This window comes from Bos javanicus, chromosome 10 (assembly GCF_032452875.1).
Source record: "Bos javanicus breed banteng chromosome 10, ARS-OSU_banteng_1.0, whole genome shotgun sequence".
Taxonomy (NCBI): domain Eukaryota; kingdom Metazoa; phylum Chordata; class Mammalia; order Artiodactyla; family Bovidae; genus Bos; species Bos javanicus.
The window spans coordinates 26,033,762-26,056,533 of NC_083877.1; the positions used below are offsets into that span (position 1 = coordinate 26,033,762).

Genomic DNA, 22,772 nt, shown 5'->3' on the forward strand with positions numbered 1-22,772 from the left:
GAGGAGGGCATGGCAACCCACTTCAGTATTTTTGCCTGGAGAATCCCCATGGACAGAGGAACCTGGCAGGCTGCAGTCCATGGGGTCACAAAGAGTTGGATGTGACCACGCACAGCACAGCACAGATAGTGTGGCATTTTCAAAACAACAACAAAAACCCCCCCAAAGCATTACAAATTAAAAAGAGTATTGAATTTATCAGTGAAATGGTTTTCAATTGTATTCTTCTCCACTGCGCCCCCAATGGAACTAGTTAAAATATCTTTCTAAGTCAATAAGTAAAGCAGTAAGAGGGGCATACTGTTTTTATTGGCTCCACCTCCTGTAGTCAATATGAAATTTTAAAAGTACAATGTCATCTGACCTGATACTCAAATTCTGCTTCCATACCATGTGGGTAAGAGAGATATATGAATTGTCTACTTAGCTCATTTTCCCTGGGAACTGTGGCATCTCTAAGCCAGCACTAATGGTCCTGGAACCAGGCTTGGCCCTGGGATACCACTAGAGACATGGACTCTAAAACCCCTCAGGGTTTCCTGTCTTTTGAGGCTCATATTTTTGTGGGGCTCCCATATGTTCATGTGTAACTAAAATTGTTTTCTTCTGCTAATCTGTCTTTTTATTACAGAGGGGTCTAGGCCAAGAACCTAGAAGGGTTTGTGGAAAACTATTTTTTCTCCCTTCCTCCTAAGACCTAAATTCTTAATCCCAGTCCTTCAGTTTCTAAATCAAATACCTATTCCAGGACACAGCTTCCACTCAAACAAGGGTGTGGGCAAGTCAGACTCCCAGTGACAGACTAAATGGGCCCTCCCAGAAGGACCTGGGCCAGGGCTTCTCTGTCACAGTACTTCCTCCGTCACAGTACTACTGACTCTGCCACCCACGCACCCTCTATCCCGGGCATCCTGTACTGAAGGCTGTTAGAGCCTCCCTGGACTCTCTGCCTTCTAGCTGCCAGGAGCAGCACAGCACCGGCTGTGACTACCAGGAACGCCTCCAGACACCGCTTGCTCCTGCTCCATGACAGCCACGCCCTTCATGATGGGTGATTAGGAAATAAGACACACAAGTTGAAAACGAGGTACAGTGTCATTAGGGTGAACCATACGCACTTTCTCTTACCAAGCGTTGGAAGCGGAGGTACAAAGGGAAAGAAATCCTATGACACACGATATCATAGCAGGAACTGAGGCAAAAGATTGGGCACCCACCAGAGTGAGCAATGTGTCAGGAGCCAGAGTCTAAAGGGTATCGATGAGTCTGACCCCTCAAAGGGACAGCTGAATGAATGTCACAACTCCCTTAGGCTGATTAAACCTCTTGTTACAGTAAACAAAGATGTATATGATCAAAAAAAAAAAAAAAATCTGTTCCAAAACCCCAATGGGTAGAACAAAAATTTTTTAGTTTCCCAGTGCTTCCCCTGCTCCGCGCCCCGACTCCCTCCGTGATCAATACTTTCTCTTTGTTCATTCTAGTAGAGAATGGGAGACTTGACTCCAAGGTTACTGTGGATTATTATCACTATTATTTTTTTTATTATTATTTTTGGTTGAGCTGGGTCTTTATTGTTGCTCACTGGCTTTTTCTAGCTGCGGTGAGTGGTGGCTACTCCTTGTTGCGATTAGCGGGTTTCCGGTTGCAGGGGCTTCTCTGGTTTAGTGGCACAGGCTCTAGGCACAGGGGCTTCGGTAGTTGTGGTGCATGGGGTGAGTTGCTCTTCAGCGTGTGGAATCTTCTCGAACCAGAGATTGAACCTGTATCCTCTCTACCACCAGGGAAGTCCCCTTCAACTATTTATATTTAAAACATTATCTGATTAAATATAGAAATAAATAGTTAAGATCTAGGATGCCTCAGTTACCAGTGTTAGAACCACTAACACTGTGTGTGAAATGCCATTAGCACTCTGTATCAGTGCCACCTCCAACAAACACAGACAAGTATTTCAGGGGAAATATGTAAAGCTATGAGCAGAGCTTGAAGGGATGGACAATTTTCTTTCTCTTTAATCCCAGAAACACAAGGAAGAGGGACATGGCTGAGGCCCCAGTTGCTAAATAATCTCAAAGTTTGCCTAGGGCCAAAGTAGTTCTTGGAATGTTGGCAAATGCAGGCCTAGATAGCTCCAGGCTGGCAATGACACGAAAGGGATCTCAAACATACTTATACACACACTCATTATAATGCAACCAAAAATGGTTTTATTGCTCTGAACACAATACAGCAAACGTTGGCCAAATTCCTAAGGTTAAAAATATGGAGATCTGGACCCTCCTTTACCCTTTTATCTACTACCTTCCTTCAAAACACAGAGCTCCAAGGCAGAAAATCATCTGACTTTTTTTTTGTTGTTCCAACTCTGATCTGGTATCCTCATTTTTTCCACTCTAATTTTTCCAATACTCTCCTTTTTCCTTCTATGGGAACCAGGAAAATCAATAAAAGACAAGAAAACCGGAGGAGATCATAAGAGAATTTGTGCTGAGCGAGAAGCAAAGTGATTTAAACAACCTTATCTAAGTGTACAGGAACCAAATGATAAGGGGGGTCGGTCTTCTGAGGGGGGTCACAGGCAACAATGAAGAACTTGTATTGGGCGTCGTCGTGGTAGCGGCAGTCAGGATACCTTCCCGCGATGAAATTGCACTGAGTCAGGTTGACAGGCTTTGGACTCTGGTGACAGTTGTGCCGGCCATTCTTACAGATGATGTTGGGCATATCACAGACGGCAGTCACATCCTGGAAGACGTTGTGCAGAAAGGTGTTTTCAGGTTTACAGTGCTGAGTGTAGTTATTGACACCACTCATTGCCTTGTTGCACTGGAGAAGCCTTGGCTGTATGTGCTGAATTTCAAACCAGCGAGCCTTGGTGAGACCTTTGGGCACAGCACAAAGTGGACGCACTGACCACCACATTCCCAGCAGCAATAAGAGGAGGGAAGAACGTCCCAGAAGATGTGGCCCCATCTTTTCTGTGCAAGGAGAGAGAAAATAGATCGTAGCAGTAGAAGCAATAAGAGAGAAATTATTGCTCATAACCATTCATATTTTCACTCTGCCTTTTAAGATTTCATAGCTCTTTTTTTTTTTTTTTTAACCATCTCCTTTCTCACTTGAGTCTCACAATTTTGAAGAAACTAAAGCCCAGTGAGGAGGAATTTGAGGTAAGACAACCTTTACTCTGATTGGTATATCTTGTTCTTCTCTTCGACCTGCATTCCTTTGATGCTTGATGCTGCCCACGTCAGAAACCTTGTCTCTTCCCAGGACTTCCCTGGTGGTCCAGTAGCTAAGACTCTGAGCTCCCAATGCAGGGGGCCCAGCTTCAATTCTTGGTCCGGCAACTAGATCCCACATGCCACAGCTAAAGATCCAGCATGCCACAATGAAGATCAAAGATCCTGCATGCAGCAACTAAGACCCAACACAACCAAATAAATAAATAGTTTTTACAAAGGAAAAGAAACCTTGTCTCTTGCTTCCTGAAACATTTACCCACCTTCTATTTGACCTGGATCTCCCAGTTATCTTCACCGCCCACTCGCTCCCCAGCTGTGGGGCTTACCAGGTCTCCACGATGGGGCTCCAGCAGCAGTACTTAGTCCCAGGACCAGAAGCTTTTGTCTGTTGTTCTCCTCCCAGGCATGCTAGGTCTGCCTGTGTGGGGAAGGGTTCTGAACCCTAAGAAAGAGAAACCTAGAGCTTGGAAGATGAATTTCTTGTGGACAGTATGGATGAAACACTTAGATTTTCAAACCTGCTGTTTAAAATAGTATCAATTACACTGTAGACACAGGGAGAGTAAGCTTATTTTAAAAATAATGAGACTCAAAACACAGTTTTGAGGAACTGATCACTTCCTGATATGAGATGGTGTTTCCTTCCTTACTTGAACTTCTTTTTTTTTTTTAATGATTTCAGTTCTTTAGGAGAAAATATACATGAAAATCTGATGTAATAACTGCCACATACTTGGTATGTGGATTTCAACAATAGACTTGAATGAACTATTCATTTATGTGTATGTTTTTTAGGCCAGCTACTGAGCTACTCTGATTCATGAGCTCATGATAGAGATAGGTTAATGGACTAATACATAATATATTAATAAATATAAGTAGCACTTACAGCTGTGATCAAGGTAATTGTCTGGAGACAGTAGAAAGGAAGTATTTTTGGAAGGCACAACACCTGCCCTGAGTTTTGAGGATTAATTAGAAGTTAGGTAAAGAAGATGGCAAGGGCATCCCAAAGAGGAAACTGTGAGAAGAGACCCATACATATGAAGCAGGGCGCATTTAGGGTATTTGCCTGATAAACCTTTTCGTACCTTTTTGTTGGGGCTGCAATATCTTTATTCAGAACCTATTGCCTCATAGACGACTCACATAAAAGTTTCCTACATGGACTCTTTGTTTATAGTCTCTTTTGCTTCCAATCCATTCTACACATTATTTCCAGATTAACATTTCTTGAACATAAATGTAACAGTGAAACACTCTTGCCCAATACTTTAAATGGCTCAAATAATCTTCAGGGTAAAATTTAGTCTGTTTATAGCAAAGTTACAGGATACAAGGTTAATACACAAAAATTGATTGCTTTTTTATATACCAGCAATAAACAATTGGGATTTGAAATAAAGACACTAACATTTCCATTAACACCAAAGAAAAATGAAATACTTAGGTGTAAATCTAATAAAATATGTACAAGATCAATATGAGGAAAACTATAAAACTCTGATGAAATAAATCAAAAGAGGATATAAATAAATGGAGAGATGTTCCATGTTCATATTGAAAGGAACCAGAACATGTCATCCCAAAATATGGCTCTTTGACATAAAAATTATTTTGTATTGAAGGCAATTAAGAATCATGAAGTGCAAAACAAGCTTCCCTCTTTCTGTCCAAAGGCAGAAAATAAATTTTCCTTTTACTGGAGAGAGACTGTCATCATCCCAGTGAGGACACCAGTAGAATCTGCAAATGAATCTCAAAAACTATCTTTTTAGTTACTTCTTCACCATTTACTACGCAGAGATAGTATGGTGAAGGGGTATACCAACTCTGGTCTTTGGTATACTATCCAGAGACCAAACCCCTTTGTTTTGTCAATTCTTTACAGAGGTATTGTTTCTTTGTCTAAAGGGTATAAAAGCTTCCTGCTGTGTTCACTTACTTGGATTTTCATTTTCCTGTGAATGCTCCCATGAGCATGTGAATATTTAATAAAAATTGTATGCTTTTCTTCTACTGATCTTTGTCAGCTGAATTTTCAGACCCAGCCAAGGACCATAAGAGTGCTAAGGAAAACTTTCTTCCCGTACAATGACATTATGCACTTGTCAAAAATGTGTACAGCAAGAACAAATTCTAGTGTAAATTGTGGACTTTAGTCAATGTATTTTTTAAAAAATAATTTTATTGATTTATTTGCTGCATCTGGTCTTAGTTGCATCACGTGAGCTATTTTGTTGTGCCTTACGGACTTTCTAGTTGTCACATGTGGGTTCACTGCACCCAGACTCGAGAGCACAGGCGCAGGGGTAGGCTTAGGTGCTCTGTGGTATGTGGGATCTCAGTTCCTGCACCGGGGATTGAACCTGGGTCCACTGCATGGGAAGGTGGATTCTAACACTGGGTCATCAAGGAAGTCCCAGTATTAATGTATTAATACTGACTCATCAGTTGTAACAAGCACTACAGTAAAACAAAATGTTAATAATAGGAAAATTGGGAACTGTGTGGTTAGGAGAAGAGAAAAGGAAGAAGAGGCATATGGGAACTCTTTGTACTTTCTACTCAATTTTTCTGTGAATCTAAAATTTTGTCCTGGGAACTTCCCTGGTGGTCCAATGATGAAGAATCTGTTTTCCAATGCAGAGGACAAGAGTTCGATCTCTGATCCGGGAACTAAGATCCCACGTGCTGTGAGACAAATAAACCTGAGCACCAGACAACAGGAGAAGCCTGCCTAACACAACTAGAGAAGCTTACACACTGCAATGAATACCCAGTACAGCCTAGATAAATAAATAAATATCTTTAAAAAATAAAATAAAATTGCTCTGAACCAACAAGTCCATTAATTTAAAAAAATGTTTTAAGATGTCTGTTTGCCTAGCACTCAAGTGTCTTTTTCTACAGCCTATGTATTAGAATAGTCTCCCTTCTCCTTGAAGTTCCACAACTTGATTGTATTCGAAGTCTACTACAGAGAAAAACAATATCAAGTTATCCATGTCCCTAGATAGGGGTCCCCTAATCCTGACCTCACATCAGAATTGCCTATAAATTTTTTTATAATGTCAAGATCCTAGGCCTACTGAATCTGAATTTGGGGGACTGAGGTCTTTGCATATCTATGTTTGATTAACTCCACAGTGATTCTTAGTAGAGAACCATTTTTCTTGGCTGACACTGATTTTCACCCAGTGGCCAAGTTTTTAAGACTGGGCCTATGCTTGACTCCTGAGATAATGTTTCCACTTTGTCCTAATTCAGGCAGATGAATTCTTGTCTTGCTATAATAAGTAAGGTGCAAGACAGATGGGGGAATATAAGAATAGGGGAATATACCTCTCTTAACTCTCTTAAATTATCCCAAACCTTTAAAGTGTAGGAGAGAAAAAATATCTTTTCCTTCTACGCTTCTAAATTCTTGGCTGGGGTCCCTGTAACAAAAGACAGATTAATAAGATAAAAGCATACAAATTTATTTAGTATAAGGAACATAGGAACACTTCTTAGGAAATGAAGACCCTAAGAAGTGATTAAACCTAAGCATTTTTATGCTAGGTTTGACAAAAAGTGGGAAGACATGGACAGATGTGAAAGAACAGAGGTACAAGCTAAGTGTAGTAAGAAAGGAGAAACTTTCAAGACCTATTCATCTAAATCAGAGATAAAGATTCTCTTTTCCCCTTAGACATAGGGAGGGCTCCTCTCACATGAAGATCTCTTGATCTGCTTCAGAAGGTCAGAAAATCCTTCCTGCACTATCTTCCATCTCTCAAATTCCTTTAGCTTGAAATATTCCATAAGCTAATGCGTGCATGCTCAGTCATGTCTGACTCTTTGTGACCCTATGAACTGTAGTCCACCAGGCTCCTCTGTCCATGGAATTTTCCAGGCAAGAATATTAGAGTGGGTGCCTTTTCCTCTTCCAGGGGATCTTCCCCACTTGGGAATAGAATCTGCGTCTACTACGTCTCCTTCAGTGGCAGGCATATTCTTTACCATTGCACACCTGGGAAGCCCTCAATATGCCAGGGTGCCATATTCAGTAGTAACATGTCCTGAATCCCATCAGATGCTCCCTGTGCAGGAAATGGACCCCAGTGATTGGCTGGGCCCTTGTGCCGGCCCTAAAATTCTAAAGCAAGTTCAGGGCATCTGATAGGGTCTCTATTATCTATGTTTTCTCCATACCCATGCCTCATTGAGAAGGGATTAGGTCTATGGCCTGTTATTTTGTATATTCTATTCTCTAGACCTTTATTTGATTGCTGACTGCAAAAGTAACAGTCTCGAAGCCCTGTCCTGAAATAACAGATCAGTCTTCAATCTAATACTTATAACAATTATCAACCATATTCAGACCTCTTAGAATGCTCCTTCTTTCATGGTTGCTGATGTATTTCTGTGTGAGGCATCCAGCCAGTGATGGCCAGAACGATGAGTCAGAGGCTGATGCTAGGTAATGAGTTCCAAGTTCCTTTGTGAGGTTTAGTTTTATTGTTTCTGTGGAATTGAATTCCTGACACTGAAGACGGCCTTCAACTCTTAGCTCATTGGTCAATTTGGGTGTGTGATACAGTTTATTCTTTGGCCTATTGCTGTATCAGACTATTTCTTGTGACTTCCTTCTTCCTTTTCACATCAGTCATAATGATCTCCATACATTTTCTAAACAAGATGCTTGCTCCTTGGAAGGAAAGCTATGACAAACTTGGTATATTAAAAAGCAGAGATATCACTTTGCCCACAAAGGGCCATATAGTCAAAGCTATGGTTTTTCCAGTAGTTATAAAATGGATGTGAAAGTGGACCGTAAAAAAGGCTGAGCACCAAAGAATGGAAGCTTTTGAGTTGTGGTGCTGGAGAAGACTCTTGGGAGTCCCTTGGACAGCAAGAAGATCAAACCAGTAAATTCTAAAGGAAATTAACCCTGAATATTCATTGGAAGGACTAATGATGAATCTGCAGCTCCAATACTTCGGCCACCTGATACAAAGGTCTGACTCATTAGAAAAGACCCTATTGCTGGGAAAGACTGAGGGCAGGAGGAGAAGGGGACGACAAAGGATGAGACAGTTGGATGGCATCACCAACTCAATGGACATGAACTTGGGCAAACTTGGGAGATATTGAAGGACAGGGAAGCCTGACACCCTGCAGTCCATGGTGTCTCAAAGAGTTGGATACAACTTAGCAACTGAATAACAACAATAACAGAAAAGAAAGCTGTCCAAGACTTGGAAATGGACAAAAGAGATTACTGGGAGTCTTTTCATTTAGTACCAGGATTTGTCTAGCAGACCCGCTGTAGATGAACAGACACTGTGAAGGTGTATACCTTTGATTTGCAGAACAGACATAAACTTTCATAAAATGATAACAGTGCGTCATTCCTGTTAATGCTGATGCAAATGAATTTTATCCAGCTAAGAATATACATTTCTGTAAACTAAAGTCACATTTGAACTGTTTATTTGGATGTTACTGACTTCCTTATTGCTGATGAATTTAATAAATTGGGTTTATTTATGAGCTTATTCAATGACATGAATTTATTATTTAGACTTTCTTGATAGCCACAATTTTAACTTTAAAAAAAATTCACACTTCACAGTTTTACAGGTGTTATTTCTTTTTCCTGGATCATCCTTTCCAACCTAGTCTGCTTGGTTGCTTACCCATCTTTGTAGACCATGCTCATATATCCTCTCCTCCAAACTTTCCTCTCTCCAGGCCCAGAACTCTTCCAGCTCTTAATTGTTCAGACCCTGTTAGCACTCACTGGATTCTATTTTCATTGTTAAATTATATTACAATTATACCAAAGTATAATTGAAGTGTAAATTCAGTTAGGAAACATCAGATTTGCTGTCTTGCTCTTCTGCTCTTTGCTCCAGGTCTTCAAAGCAGGGTGGCTTTTACTAACCACACATTTACTTAATAGCTTTCCCTCATTCCTTCTAATTGAGTTAGAATTTCTCTGTGAAGCAAATTGACTTCTAGCTTTGGACTTATAGCTACTCGTAAGGTTATGTGGGGGGAAACAAGAATACCTGCCTCCCATTTCTCAAATGGAAATTTAGGATTTTTGATGAGTGTCATAAGATACTTTATTGCTAGGATTCTTCAATATTTGAGGGGAGGATTTGAGGATTATAAAATGCAAAAAGTTCATGAAAGCAAAAAGGGATAGAAATTTTCTCAGAATGCAGAACAAAGTGTGAAGATGTCACAGCAAGCCATCTTTCCCTTTTCCCATCTCATACCTGCTCACCATCAGCAGTATGGATGTGAACTAGAGTGCTTTGTTGGATCAGAAATAAACTTTGTATAAGAGTGTTTATGGAGTTATTATAATTTTGATGTGTGTAATATCTTGTTAAAATATCTATCTTTGAACAAGACCATTGAATAATATCTTTGTCCCAGAAAATGCTGACTCCTAAAATATGGGCTATCCCATGTGACAGACAAAATCTGAAATTTTTCCAGTTAGAGTATCTTTAACATAAATTACTTTGGGACCACCAACCCTACTTTGTAAAATGAGTTTTGACTAGATTAATAGCATCTTTGATAATTATGTGCATATGTGTGGTAATTATATCACAGCCACTAGACCAATGACTGTAAACTTCTGTGAGAATTTGATGAAAGCCATTGATTTGCTGTCCCCAAATGGAAACATACCAAGAAGAATCCATATAATTTCAGTGGGTTTGTTACTAGGAAGAGCCAATTTTTGCTCCATGTTGGATCTGCTTCTTCGATTTTAACCTTTGCTTTTTGCTGCTTTTGTTATTATAATCATGCTTAATGGTCTGCTCTTCTGCTTGACTATTCACAGAGAGACAATCTGACCCTGTCCACCTGTGACTGGCAGAAAAGAAATTAACACCTACCCACCCTGAAGCTGGCCATTCCCGGAAACATTTGTGAGACTTATGACCTTTTTACTTTACTTCCTCAGCTTCTCCACACCTCTCTGTTCTATAAAAAAACCAGATATCCCCCCAACAAGATGGTTCTTTTGAGACATTAGTTGGCCATCTTCTCCTCCAGCTTGCTTTCTGAATAAAGTTGTATTCCTTGCCTTAACACCTCATCTCTGATTCCTTGGCCTATTGTGCAGCAAGCAGATAGACCTTGGACTTGGGAACATGGTTCATGGACTTCTTGAAGTCCCCAGGTTATAAGAAGCTGTTCTAGAGAACTTGACTCCCTTGACTGCATGGAAACTGGCTTTTTCACCTTCTACCATAATTGCTTAGCACAGCATTTATCACACAGTAGGCATTCTATAAATGCTATTGAATAGATGAATACATGAATGAATGAATAAAATATGAGAAAAATTTTAACCATACAAAGCAGCATATGCTAAATGCCAAATGTGTGATGTAAATGAGTTAAGAGGAAGGGGTCATCATGGATTGGAGCCCAGCAGCTTCTCAGTGGCCATGAACTGAACTGGGACATAAACACAGGGCAGATTGTCACCAAGTGGCAAGAAGTGAGAACAAAGTTTCAGTGGCTGGAATGTGCATGGCATATTCCTGGAACTGTAAGTGGCTACATATGACTACTACTAAGAGAACAAGTAAAGTGAGTGATATCAGATGAGCCTAGAAAGCGGGGCACAGGTCAGATTATGAAGATTGTGTGCTTGAAATTGAGCAAGACCTTGCAGAATCCTCCGGGTACAAAAGTCTTTCCGTTTCTTGTTTGCAGAACTTCCCCCTTTCCAAAGAGCAGATGCAGACAGTTACTAATTAGAGAAGTGGGGAAATGGAGAAACGAAAGAAAAGCAGTCAAGAAATAAGTCCCTGCACAGCAAGAGAAAGAGAACACTTTAATAGAGAAAAAAAGGAAGTTGGAGGGCTATAATAAACAAAGAGTCCATGGCTTTTCATTGGCAGAATCCTTGCCAGGAAAGTCCTGGCTAGCCCTGCTAGGCTCTGCTCTGTTCACAGGGTGTGAGAGCTCCCTCTTCTGGTCTTCCAGTTCTATTTAATTGAGAATGTGTGTGTGTGTGCCTGCTAAGTCGATTCAGTCGGGTCCAACTCCGTGCGATGCTATGGACCAACGCCTGCCAGGTTCCTCTGTCCATGGGATTCTCCAGGCAAAATACTGGAGTGGGTTGCCATGCCCTCCTGTATTGTTTACTAATTTTTTACAACTGTTAATAATTTCTTTAAAATTCATTTTCTTCCTATACTGCTTTGAACCACCATCATTTAACATTTTAATAAAAACAAATTTTAAAGAATTTTAAAAGTGAAGTATTTGTGAAAAATTATTGTAGGAGAGCTGAAAAGACAATCCTAAAATATGACTCTAGAATACACCAGTATTATCTAGAATACACCAGTTTATCTAGAATAAACCAGAATACACCAGTACATTTTAAAGCAGTATTTATCAAGTAAGAAAAACAACATGTTTCCCATATGTAAATTGATCATTGATGAAGAACTATTACCACCAGAAAACTGAATTCACCTCTTGGTGGATGTGAGGTGAGTGTAATCTCCTCGGTTCTATCTTGTCACAACAAAAATTTGTAGCGACGGACATTAAAGCCCTCAGCATGTCACAGCTGTCAGACAGACCATGTCACAGCTCTCAGCTCTCAGATAGACTGTGTTACAGCTCTCAGCCCTCGGACAGACCGTATTATAGCTCTCGGACAGATCAGTGTTACCGCTCTGTGTTTTATTTAGAAAATAAAAGGAAAATACATCCTTGAGGCTTTAGGGCATACCGACCCAAAAGACGCGAAGAGAGAGCCCCAGCCCTTTGGCTCCTCTTTTTATCTGTTTTTTCCTCCCCTTGGGCGTGCCCTATGTAAAGTGGGCTAGCCAGGATGCTGTTTGTTCTACCTGAGGTCCTCAGTCCCATCCTTGGACTTTCCTTTGTTCTATTTTCACGGGCTTTTCTGTTCCTTGTATTTTAGCCTCCGCCATTCTGGACTCCTGTTTCCTATTCTAACTACCTAACATGGATGTCAAGCCAAAAGACACAATCAAGGCAAAGATCAGGAGCAGGAAAGATTTATTACTTGCAGCAAGGAGCCTGGTGGACTACAGTCCATAGGGTCGTAAAGAGTTGGACACGACTGAAGCAACTTAGCACGCACACAGCAAGTTAGGAGCACACCAGAGATTTTTCCCAAAGCAGTCTCCGCAAACAGCATAAAAGGGGAAGTTTTAAGCTAAGGGTACTTGCATATTACTAAGCGGCTTGAGCAGAGAATTGGGTGTAGAACTGGGGAACTGTTGATAGAGTCCAAGCTTTAGTTGACTGAAGTCAGGACAGTCAACAGCATCTTTCTGTCCTGCATCTGGAACTCAAAAGACTTTATCGGATTGTTATGTATGTCCTTTGAAGAGGAACTGAGACACTGTTTTATTGCTGAACAATTACTTCTTGATTGTTTTCCCTTTGTTCCCTTACTTCCCTTAAGATCTTGTGGCCAAGTCTAGACTACAAAATGCCTATGGCTAAAATGGTTTCTCTTCTGTTAAGAAAGCCCTTCCTGGTTCTCCTTCTCTGGGGACTCCCTATCCTATCTGCTTTTAGAACTATTGTTTAATACTAATCTCTTGTCAGTTTGGTTGGTAAAGTTCTTTATCTCCCAGGGTTCTGCTCATTCCCAAGTAGGCTGAAAACACTGCAAAGCTGAGGAGCTCTTTGGAACATGATGACCAATCTAGATTCACTGGCCACTCATTGAGGCCCGAGTTCTAGGAAGGTGTTGCTGAGAGGAAAATTTGTTTCCTTTTTCCCTTGGAACTTAACTGGTACAATAATTATATTATATGAGATATTGACAGGAGAAAAAATAAATGTTTAATAACACGTATAATAGCAGAGACCTGGAAAGCTGAGTAACTCACCAAAATGGCTGATGCCATCACCTTAAACACCATCTTTAGTTAAAAATGAAAGGAGATGTTGAGGTTGAGGAATCTATGGAAGATGATCAAGAAAAACACAGTAAACAAGGATAAGGTTGTTTTGCAGATTTATTATTGCCTTCTCCATCGGTAAGTTTCTAGAGTATGAGTCGCCACCACCCACCTTCCTGGTACAGCAGGAAGACACTCTTACAAATGGAGATTTCCCTTTTACCTGTAATTGTCTCTTGTGTGCATTCTAAGTTGCTTCATTTGTGTCTGACTCTCTGCAACCCTATGGACCATAGTCCACCAGGCTCCTCTGTCCGTGGGATTCTCCAGGCTAAAATACTGGAGTGGGTTACTATGCCCTCTTCCAGGGGACCTTCCTGACCCAGGTATTGAACCCATGTCCCTTCTGTTTCCTTCATTGGCCGGCGGGTCCTTTACCACTAGCTCCACCTAGGAAGCCCAAATGTCTCCTACAAAAGAGTTAAAAAAATAACTTCTATTTGGTTTTCAGAATGTCTCTCATGTCTGCTGATTCTTAAAAAATAACCAGGCTAAAATGATCCCTATGCCAAAGAGGCATATTTCAGGGTGGAAAATTCTGCTTCCTTACAGCATGCAAACTAATTTAAAATATCAGCTAATTTAAAATTTTTATATTATTGTTGTTCTGTCACTCAGTCATGTCCAACTCTTTGTGACCCCATGGACTGCAGCACTCCAGGCTTCCCTGTCCTTCACCATCTCCCGGAGCTTGCTCAAACTCATGTCCGTTGAGTCAGTGATGCCATCTAACTATCTCGTCCTCTGTCATCCCCTTCTCCTCCTGCCTTCAATCTTTCTCAGCATCAGGGTCTTTCCTAATGAGATGTCTCTTCACATCAGGTGGCCAAAGTATTGGAGCTTCACCTGCAGCATCAGTCCCTCTAATGAATATTTAGAGTTGATTTCCTTTAGAATTGACTGGTTTGACCTTCTTGTAGTCCAAGGGACTTTCAAGAGTTTTCTCCAACACCACAGTTCAAAAGTATCAATTCTTCAGCATTCAGCCTTCTTTGTGGTTCAACTCTCACATTCATATGTGCCTACTAGAAAAACTATAGCTTTAACTAGACAGACCTTTGCCAGCAAAGTAATGTCTCTGCTTTTTATTATGCTGTCTAGGTTTGTCAAGGTATAAAAATGTTTATACCTTGGTCTTTTTTCTAGTTGTTTCAAAGTTTGAGTCATTTGTTGATGCTGGAGACTGAATAATAGTGTTTAGTATTTCTCCTTCACATACCTGCCCTGGGCATAATTATATGACATGAACATTTCTCTTACCCTGTGTCTCTATCCCCTATTTAGCAAACAGAACTACTGTGGACATTACTTACTTCTGTCTTCAACATTTCCTTCTCCCATATACTTCTTCTTTCCTTCAACAGAGTGTAAGTCTTAAGCCTCACTCTTGAACAGAATTTCACTTTAAAGTCCTCTAAGGGTCAGGAAGCAACAGTTAGAACTGGACATGGAACAACAGACTGGTTCCAAATAGGAAAAGGAGTCCGTCGAGGCTGTATATTGTCACCCTGCTTATTTAACTTATATGCAGAGTACATCATGAGAAACGCTGGACTGGAAGAAACACAAGCTGGAATCAAGATTGCCGGGAGAAATATCAATAACCCCAGATATACAGATGACACCACCCTTATGGCAGAAAGTGAAGAGGAACTAAAAAGCCTCTTGTTGAAAGTGAAAGTGGAGAGTGAAAAAGTTGGCTTAAAGCTCAGCATTCAGAAAACGAAGATCATGGCATCTGGTCCCACCACTTCATGGGAAATAGTTGGGGAAACAGTGGAAACAGTGTCAGACTTTATTGTTTTGGGCTCCAAAATCACTGCAGATGGTGACTGCAGCCATGAAATTAAAAGACGCTTATTCCTTGGAAGGAAAGTTATGACCAACCTAGATAGCATATTCAAAAGCAGAGACATTACTTTGCCAACAAAGGTTTGTCTAGTCAAGGCTATGGTTTTTCCTGTGGTCATGTATGGATGTGAGAGTTGGACTGTGAAGAAGGCTGAGCCCCGAAGAATGGATGCTTTTGAACTGTGGTGTTGGAGAAGACTCTTGAGAGTCCCTTGGACTGCAAGGAGATCCAACCAGTCCATTCTGAAGGAGATCAGCCCTGGGATTTCTTTGGAAGGAATGATGCTGAAGCTGAAAGGCCACCTCACGTGAAGAGTCGACTCACTGGAAAAGACTCTGATGCTGGGAGGGATTGGGGGCAGGAGGAGAACGGGACAACAAAGGATGAGATGGCATCACTGAGTCGATGGATGTGAGTCTGAGTGAACTCTGGGAGTTGGTGATGGACAGGGAGGCCTAGCGTGCTGCAATTCATGGGCTTGCAAAGACTCCGACACGACTCAGCGACTGAACTGAACTGAACTGAACTGAACCTTACAATGGCAACCCACTCCAGTGTTATTGCCTGGGGAATCCCAGGGACGGGGGAGCCTGGTGGGCTGCCATCTATGGGGTCGCACAGAGTCGGACACGGCTTAGCGACTTAGCAGCAGCAGCAGCAGCAGCAACCTTACCTTATATTTCTGCCAAGTGAACATGATTATTAGCAGATAAACTGATTTATGTTCATATCTTCTACTTGATATTTTATTCATCAGGAAACATATGACCTTAACTCATCTAAAATGCAGTACCCTCCTTACAGATACTTTTAATGAAACCTAGAGAGAGCAGACAATTGCTGGGCACTTGTCATGTTTGTTTTCTCAAAGTTAAAATACCAAGTCAAAGGATGAGGAAGGAATAAAATCATTGTTGACTGAGCACCTGCTATGTGCCAGGAACATGCTAAATATTTTATACCTAATCAGCTTTGGCCACACCCACCAATCTGGGTGGAACTCAACATGTCCCCACCATCAAAGCCTACATCACATCTTATCCCCTGCTTAGTGCATAAATAGTTATACATTCATCACACACAGAAACCTATTACACACAGGAGACAGACACATGTAACATACTTTAAACCTATAAACAGTACAAATCACATTTAAGCATAAGCTATATAACACACACTTAAAACACCTGTACTAATCACACAACACATACTCTGTATACATACATACATGCCATACACATTGGAATGATATAATTTATTTAGGGATGGGAAGATCATTCAGTTTGCAAAGGTATAAGGAGAATCCATATCAGGAAAATTCCTAGGATAGTAAAAAAAGAGACGCCATATGTGCAGAATCTTAAAAAAAAACAAAAAAAACCAGAAGAAAATCAGATAAATGAGAGGGGAAGGGTATTCCAGTCAGAGAAGCAACATGGGCAGTTATGAGAGCAAGAAACCACGTGAAAAATGCTAAGTAGTTGAAAAACGTTGGTACATAAACATAAGGGCTCTTGATGTAGGTGGGGCCACCACTTGGGAGCACTGAACACTGAAAGCTGTGGCTGTGGGTGGACTTTCTAGTTGCTGATATCTTCTAATAACCTCATGTCCTCTATGCCATCAACAAACCCATTCCTGCTGCAATGGAATTCAATGTAGCTGTAGCTCTTGTAATCTTTGTAATTGCCTCTGCTGTTCTTCCGGATGCACTTGAGTACCTCGAAGGGATATGTGGCCCATATATATACATTTCTGTGGCGGTCTCCCCAGTTCCTCATGCATATATGTACAATTTTGTGCCATAAGGTATAGATGAAGATGTGATAGTTCTTGTTTTTTGGAATGCCTCTTTCCCTCATCAGATCATTGCATTTGTACTTGCTGAATTCCCAATTTGTGCTCAGGTGGTGCTGTTTCATAAATTCCCTCCAGGAAAGGTTCTGGCTGTGTACAAGGAGCCCACATAGAGGAAACAGCAGAGCCAACAGAGAGCCTAGGGCCTTTAGAGTGGATGCCATTTCAGTCACCAGGACCACCTGTGGATCCACAGGGACGAGAGAAGAAAGCATTATCTCAACACTGCCCTAAGAGCTGAGCTCCACCTTAAAATTCCTTTCTCTGTCAGTGTAGGCACCTGGACCCAATTTTACCATTTGGTTTCCAGGCTGGAAGATAAATCTCATTAGATAATAAAGTTGACAAGAAATGACAATATGCTACAGCCTGTCTGAGACAAGAGCAAAGTTGTAAAAAATTAATGAAGTTTATTTTGACAGTTCCAAATACCTCTTGTCTGCCCTCTCTTCTACCTGAATTAAGGAACTTATTTCCCTTTAGCTAACTGTTTTGCATCCAGATCAATTCATAAAGGAGTGTATATCCTTAAAAAATGGGATTTTAAGCTTTATGTTTGTGAATTGCAAAAGGTTGTCACCTTTAAAGGGTATGCAGAAGATGAATAGAGACTTGGGAGATATTTTCTCAGCAGGAGGCTTTGGTTCCCTGAAATCCTAGGCTGCAGCTACAGTGACTCTGAAAGATGTTGCTTCCCAGGATCTTGTCTTCCTTATGACACTTCCCCAAAGCCTGTGAAACAGGCTATCACTTCTGACTACACACACCCCTTCTCAGAAGCCATTTCCCTAATTATTGTCATTATAAATGATCTTGATCTGTTGTTAAGAATGTCATCACAATGAGCTCCAATTTTGAACTATTGTTTCTAATCAATCAGGTACCAAGATTGAAACTGCCCACACAAGAGCTACTGTGTTCAAAATTAGGACAGAGAGTTGCTTGAAAAAGTCTCCCCTTTAAACTAGCTCTCTGCCCTCATTTACCATGAGGACTACATCTGGCCCTGTGGAATGTCTATCCTAGTTCTCAACTCTGAGCATGATGCCCCAAAATGGGCCTAATCATCCGTCCCTCAGACTTGCCAGAGTCTTATGAGATATATGCATTGAGAGCATTTGTGAGAATGTCAAGTGCTACATCAAACACAGCATAAGGGATAGGTGCCTTCTCTTTTGTGATACCCTATCCCTGGCTCAGAAGGCCTAAATAGGTTGAGAAGACCAGGATTCAAGCTGCTTCAGTGTATAGTTGGCCCTCTGTATCCACCTGTTCTGCACCCAGGGATTCAACAAACCACAACCATAAATTAAAAATATATATATATAAAAAATCCAGAAAGTTCTAAAAAGTAACACTTGAATTTGCTTTGTGCTGTCAGCTAATTCCATAGCATTTATATTGTACTTACAGCTATTTACATAAAATTTAAATTGTATTAGGTATTATAAGTAATGTAGAGATGATTCAGATATATAGATTAAATGCAAATGCTATGCCATTTTATATAAGGGACTTGATGCCTGGATCTTGGTATCCTGGGCATGGGGGTCCTGGACCAATACTCCATAGATATCAAGGGACAATGATATTATGCTTAGGAAGATTGAGGAGGAAGCCGGAGGGGTAGAAGAGTGGGGAGAGGCTCTAAGAATTGTATCAATGCGATTCATACAGAATTGAATTCAGGTCATTGGTACTTACAAGTTGGATCACTGTCTGTTCTTAATCCCACCATCTTAATTTCCCCGTCCAGCATACCTGGGCCTTTCCCTCCAAGCATCCTCAGTACCAGCCCTTCTAACCATAACTCACCCTATTTAGATGTAACACTCCTGTCACTGGTCAAAGTGGGGATCAGTTTATGGAGTGTGTCTTTCCCCTTTCGTTAGAGCCAAGAAATCTCAAAAGTGAAGGAAAGATGGAAGGAATAGCAGTGGGAGGTACAGCACTCCAATTACTTGGCAGTAGTTGTGGGGAGGGGGGTAAGACAGACTTACTATGAGAACCAGTTCCTGTATCTTCTCATCTAGAACACTTGGGTTCACTCTGAGAATAGCCTGGAGCAAAGGAGTCAAACTTCAAAGACTGACCTGTGGGCATTAAGAAATTATAAGGCCCTGGATAATCCCAGAGGGGGGTTTCAGGAGACAACCAGAGATTTGGCTCCTAAACTGGTTTCCCAACAAAATTCTAGGAGAAATTCCCTGGATGGTTACGATCCAGGGGAATTTAAGTGAGGGAAACTGCACCTGAAATTGTAAACTTCTGGACTTTCATTGAGAATTGAAAAGTATCTAGTCAAAGGCACATTTTGCAGATAAAGTGAGATCCTCAAATGTGTTTTCTATTAACATTTTTCTTCAAGGGCTGTTTCTAGCTAAGTCTCCTGGGCTGAATTTCTCACTGGGCCACCTTGTTATCAGAGTATCACGAAGTGTAGCAGAATATACCACCCAAAGTATGCCTCTGAGGGGAGTAACATTTGCCTCCCCAGAATATGTCTCTTTGGCAGGTGGATTATTTTGAGCTGAAAACAATCAAGGTCCAAAAGATTTTGAAAGAACATTTGACCTTCTCCCTAACTACCTAAAAGAGTTATGGACAAAGAATATCACCTGCCATTCCAGGAAACAAAGGATGTTGAGGCCATCAAACCAGCAGTCATTGCAGTAGTTGAATTCAGGATGGAGATAAACAGGATACAGGCCTAGATAGGTAAGGTGTATATCAGGGAAAGATTTTGGTGAGTCTAGACTCTTGCATCTTTCTGTACAAGGAAAAGTGCTAAATTTGTTAAACTTGAGTTGCCTGGTTTTTCTTTAATTGACAGTAATCTCTTGATGTTCCAACTATTTGTGGCTTTTTTGGGGGAAAGTTCCTATATATCCTGGTTCTTCCCTTACTTCTGCAAAACAGTCCCTCAGAGCTGAGAGGCTGTCTCCCAAGCTTAAGTCCTCAGTAAGTCCACTGAACAAAACGTAATTCTCAACTTTTAGATTGTGAATTTTTTTCAGTCAACAGAATGTAGATAGAAGACTTATTTCAGAAAGAGAGCTATCACCATGGATAATTATAGTATAATATGAACTGGATGTGTAGACAGGGAGGTCTGTTAAATTTTTTTCTCTGTTCCCATGATCTCTGCAAGGTTTAACAAATATTTGTTGACCAAATGTTTGCTCCTTTCAAATTCTGCTGAATTGCTCCCTTCCCTTTGTAGTCCCCAAATACTATCCCCAACTTTTGCTTCTAGCTAAAAATGTTATTTGCAGTAGCAGCTTGGTCCAATTATCAAGTTTTAATCAGCTTTCCTGGGTATCTCCTATGCATATGGGAAATATCCATGTTGTTAAGCTTCTGTTTGTTTTTTGTTAAAAAAAATTAATAAATAGAAATCTCATTTAAATGGAGTCAGGAGACCAGAAGGGGAAGCTTTCACACTCTACAAGGATAGCAGAGCCAGTGGGAAGAAGAAAGATTGCCTCTTCTGGCTCAGATCTTAAGAGACTGTTGCAATTCAGCCAATGAAAAGTCACATGCTCTTTGCTTACTGTAGCCCTCTCAACTTCTTTTTCTCCTCTATAAAAGAGTTCTCCTCTCCATTTTTGCTGAGGATTTGCATGTGGCTTACCATGGTTGCCTCCCCAAAATTACAATTCTTTGCTGATCCCAAATAAACTTTTTTTTTTTTTTTTGCTGGAAAAAAGCCTGGTGGTCTGATTGTCTTAGGGCAACACTTACCTTTGTTAATTTATTTTTTATGACAGAGGGGAACACAGACAGAACCTAGAAGGTAGAAGAAAAATTATTTTTCTTGTCCTAGAGTTAGAATATTTAGTTATATCCAGAATATTTAGTTATATCTTATCTTCAAAACTTGTTAATAGCAATGCCATCTTCTTTCTTCTCTCTTTTTGGCCATGCAGGTTGACTTCAGTTCAGTTCAGTTGTTCAGTTGTGTCTGACTCTTTGCGACCCCATGGACTGTAGCACACCAGGCTTTCCTGTCCATCAACAACTCCCAGAGTTTACTCAAACTCATGTCCATTGAGTTGGTGATGCCATCCAACCATCTCATCCTCTGTCTTCCCCTGCTCCTCCTGCCTTCAATCTTCCCCAGCATCAGGGTCTTTTCAAATGAGTCAGTTCTTCACATCAGGTGGCCAAAGTATTGGAGTTTCAGCTTCAGCATCAGTCCTTCCAATGAATATTCAGGACTGATTTCTTCTAGGATGGACTGGTTGGATCACCTTGTGGTCCAAGGGACTCTCAAGAGTCTTCTCCAACACCACAGTTCAAAAGCATCAATTCTTCAGTGCTCAGCTTTCTTTATAGTCCAACTCTCACATCCATACATGACTACTAGAAAAACCATAGCTTTGACTAGACAGACCTTTGTTTCCAAAGTAATGTCTCTGCTTTTTAATACGCTGTCTAGGTTGGTCATAACTTTTCTTCCAAGGAGGGTTGACTTGCAGGATCCCAATTCCTCCACCAGGGATCTAACCCATACTCCCTGCAATGAAAGCTCAGAATTCCAACCACCGGACCACCTGGGAATCCCCTTGTTTCTTCTCTTCAAATGGGAAATAAGTCATCAGAGTTAGATGGGGACATGTTGGTATTTACAGAAACTCTGGTGCAATTTAAGCCCTAGCTCATTATTCCCCTGAATAATGGGGAATTGGGCACCAATAGACTGGAGAGGGGTTGTCTCAGGGAACATTGTAAATCCAACTACTCTCTAGTTCTTTGGGTGAATCAAGAGGGGGAGTAAAAAGGCAAGAATTCTGGGCACCTGGGTATGGAGGACTTGAGAGATGATTCTAAGAAAAGATAAAATGGCCATCATGTTCCCATACATTTCGAGAGTTCCCAGCAAGTTAGTGGTATCCACTGATGACCTAAATCAAGCAGTGGCTCAAGGAGTGTAGGAGCTGGAGGGAGACACTACTAGGGCTCATATGTGATGCTGCAAACTACAAAAGACCCATTTTATGTCTTCTAATAGCTCTTTTTCTGGGAAAAATCCCAAGTTAAATTGTTCTAAGAAGTCAAATGAGGGGCAGTAGTTTCTCTTCCGGAGAAGGCAATGGCAACCCACTCCAGTACTCTTGCCTGGAAAATCCCATGGACAGAGGAGCCTGGTGGGCTGCAGTCCATGGGGTCGCTAAGAGTCCGATGCGACTGAGTGACTTCACTTTCACTTTTCACTTTCATGCATTGGAGAAGGAAATGGCAACCCACTCCAGTGTTCTTGCCTGGAGAATCCCAGGGACGGTGGAGCTGCTGGGCTGCCGTCTATGGGATCGCACAAGTCGGACTGACGCGACTTAGCCGCAAAAGCAGCAGTTTCTCTTCAGTTTTCACGTGCTTCACTACCGTTAACTCAAAATAAAGTGAATGAAAGTGAAGTCACTTAGTCGTGTCCGACTCTTTGCGACCTCATGGACTGTAGCCTACCAGGCTCCTCAGTCCATGGGATTTTCCAGGCACGAGTACTGGAGTGGGTTGCCATTTCCTTCTCCGGGGGATCTTCCTGACCCAGGGATTGAACCCAGGTCTCCTGCATTGCAGGCAGACGCTTTACAGTCTGAGCCACCGGGGAAGCTCAAAACAATCCACATGGCAAAGTAGCACGTCTTATGAAGGACTCTTCTGAACCCCTAATTTTTTTAACAGGTGGGCAATATAGCAGTGTAAACATAAAATGTGCTAATAGGGTAAATCCTATGGGTTCACACCACACACACACACACAAATACATGAAAGGGTAACCACGTGAAGTGGTAAATATGTTAATTTGATTATAGTGATTATCTCAGGATATATATG

At 41.1% G+C, this 22,772-nt stretch overlaps 2 protein-coding genes and 1 long non-coding RNA gene across 4 annotated transcripts; 1 reads left to right on the top strand and 2 right to left on the bottom strand.

Moving 5' to 3' along the window:
• The first annotated feature begins 411 nt into the window (after nt 1-411).
• LOC133255959 (uncharacterized) lies at nt 412-10,354 on the top strand. Its single transcript, XR_009739067.1, has 2 exons — nt 412-1,087; nt 10,102-10,354. It is a non-coding gene; the product is annotated as an uncharacterized LOC133255959 (long non-coding RNA).
• On the bottom strand, nt 2,188-3,853 carry RNASE6 (ribonuclease A family member k6). 2 transcript variants are annotated; one of them, XM_061430607.1, is made up of 2 exons: nt 3,509-3,853; nt 2,188-2,981 (listed from the first exon to the last, which is right to left on the bottom strand). In XM_061430607.1, the coding sequence occupies exon 2, from the start codon at nt 2,974-2,976 to the stop codon at nt 2,512-2,514; it is 465 nt and encodes a 154-aa protein (XP_061286591.1). In that variant the 5' UTR covers nt 2,977-2,981; nt 3,509-3,853; the 3' UTR covers nt 2,188-2,511. The 2 variants fall into 2 exon arrangements, with proteins under 2 accessions (XP_061286591.1, XP_061286590.1); XM_061430606.1 differs by having other exon boundaries at nt 3,575-3,852.
• Nucleotides 10,355-16,317: 5,963 nt separating the features above from the next.
• On the bottom strand, nt 16,318-18,803 carry EDDM3B (epididymal protein 3B). Its single transcript, XM_061430608.1, has 2 exons — nt 18,750-18,803; nt 16,318-17,116 (listed from the first exon to the last, which is right to left on the bottom strand). The coding sequence occupies exon 2, from the start codon at nt 17,096-17,098 to the stop codon at nt 16,658-16,660; it is 441 nt and encodes a 146-aa protein (XP_061286592.1). The 5' UTR covers nt 17,099-17,116; nt 18,750-18,803; the 3' UTR covers nt 16,318-16,657.
• Nucleotides 18,804-22,772: the final 3,969 nt, after the last annotated feature.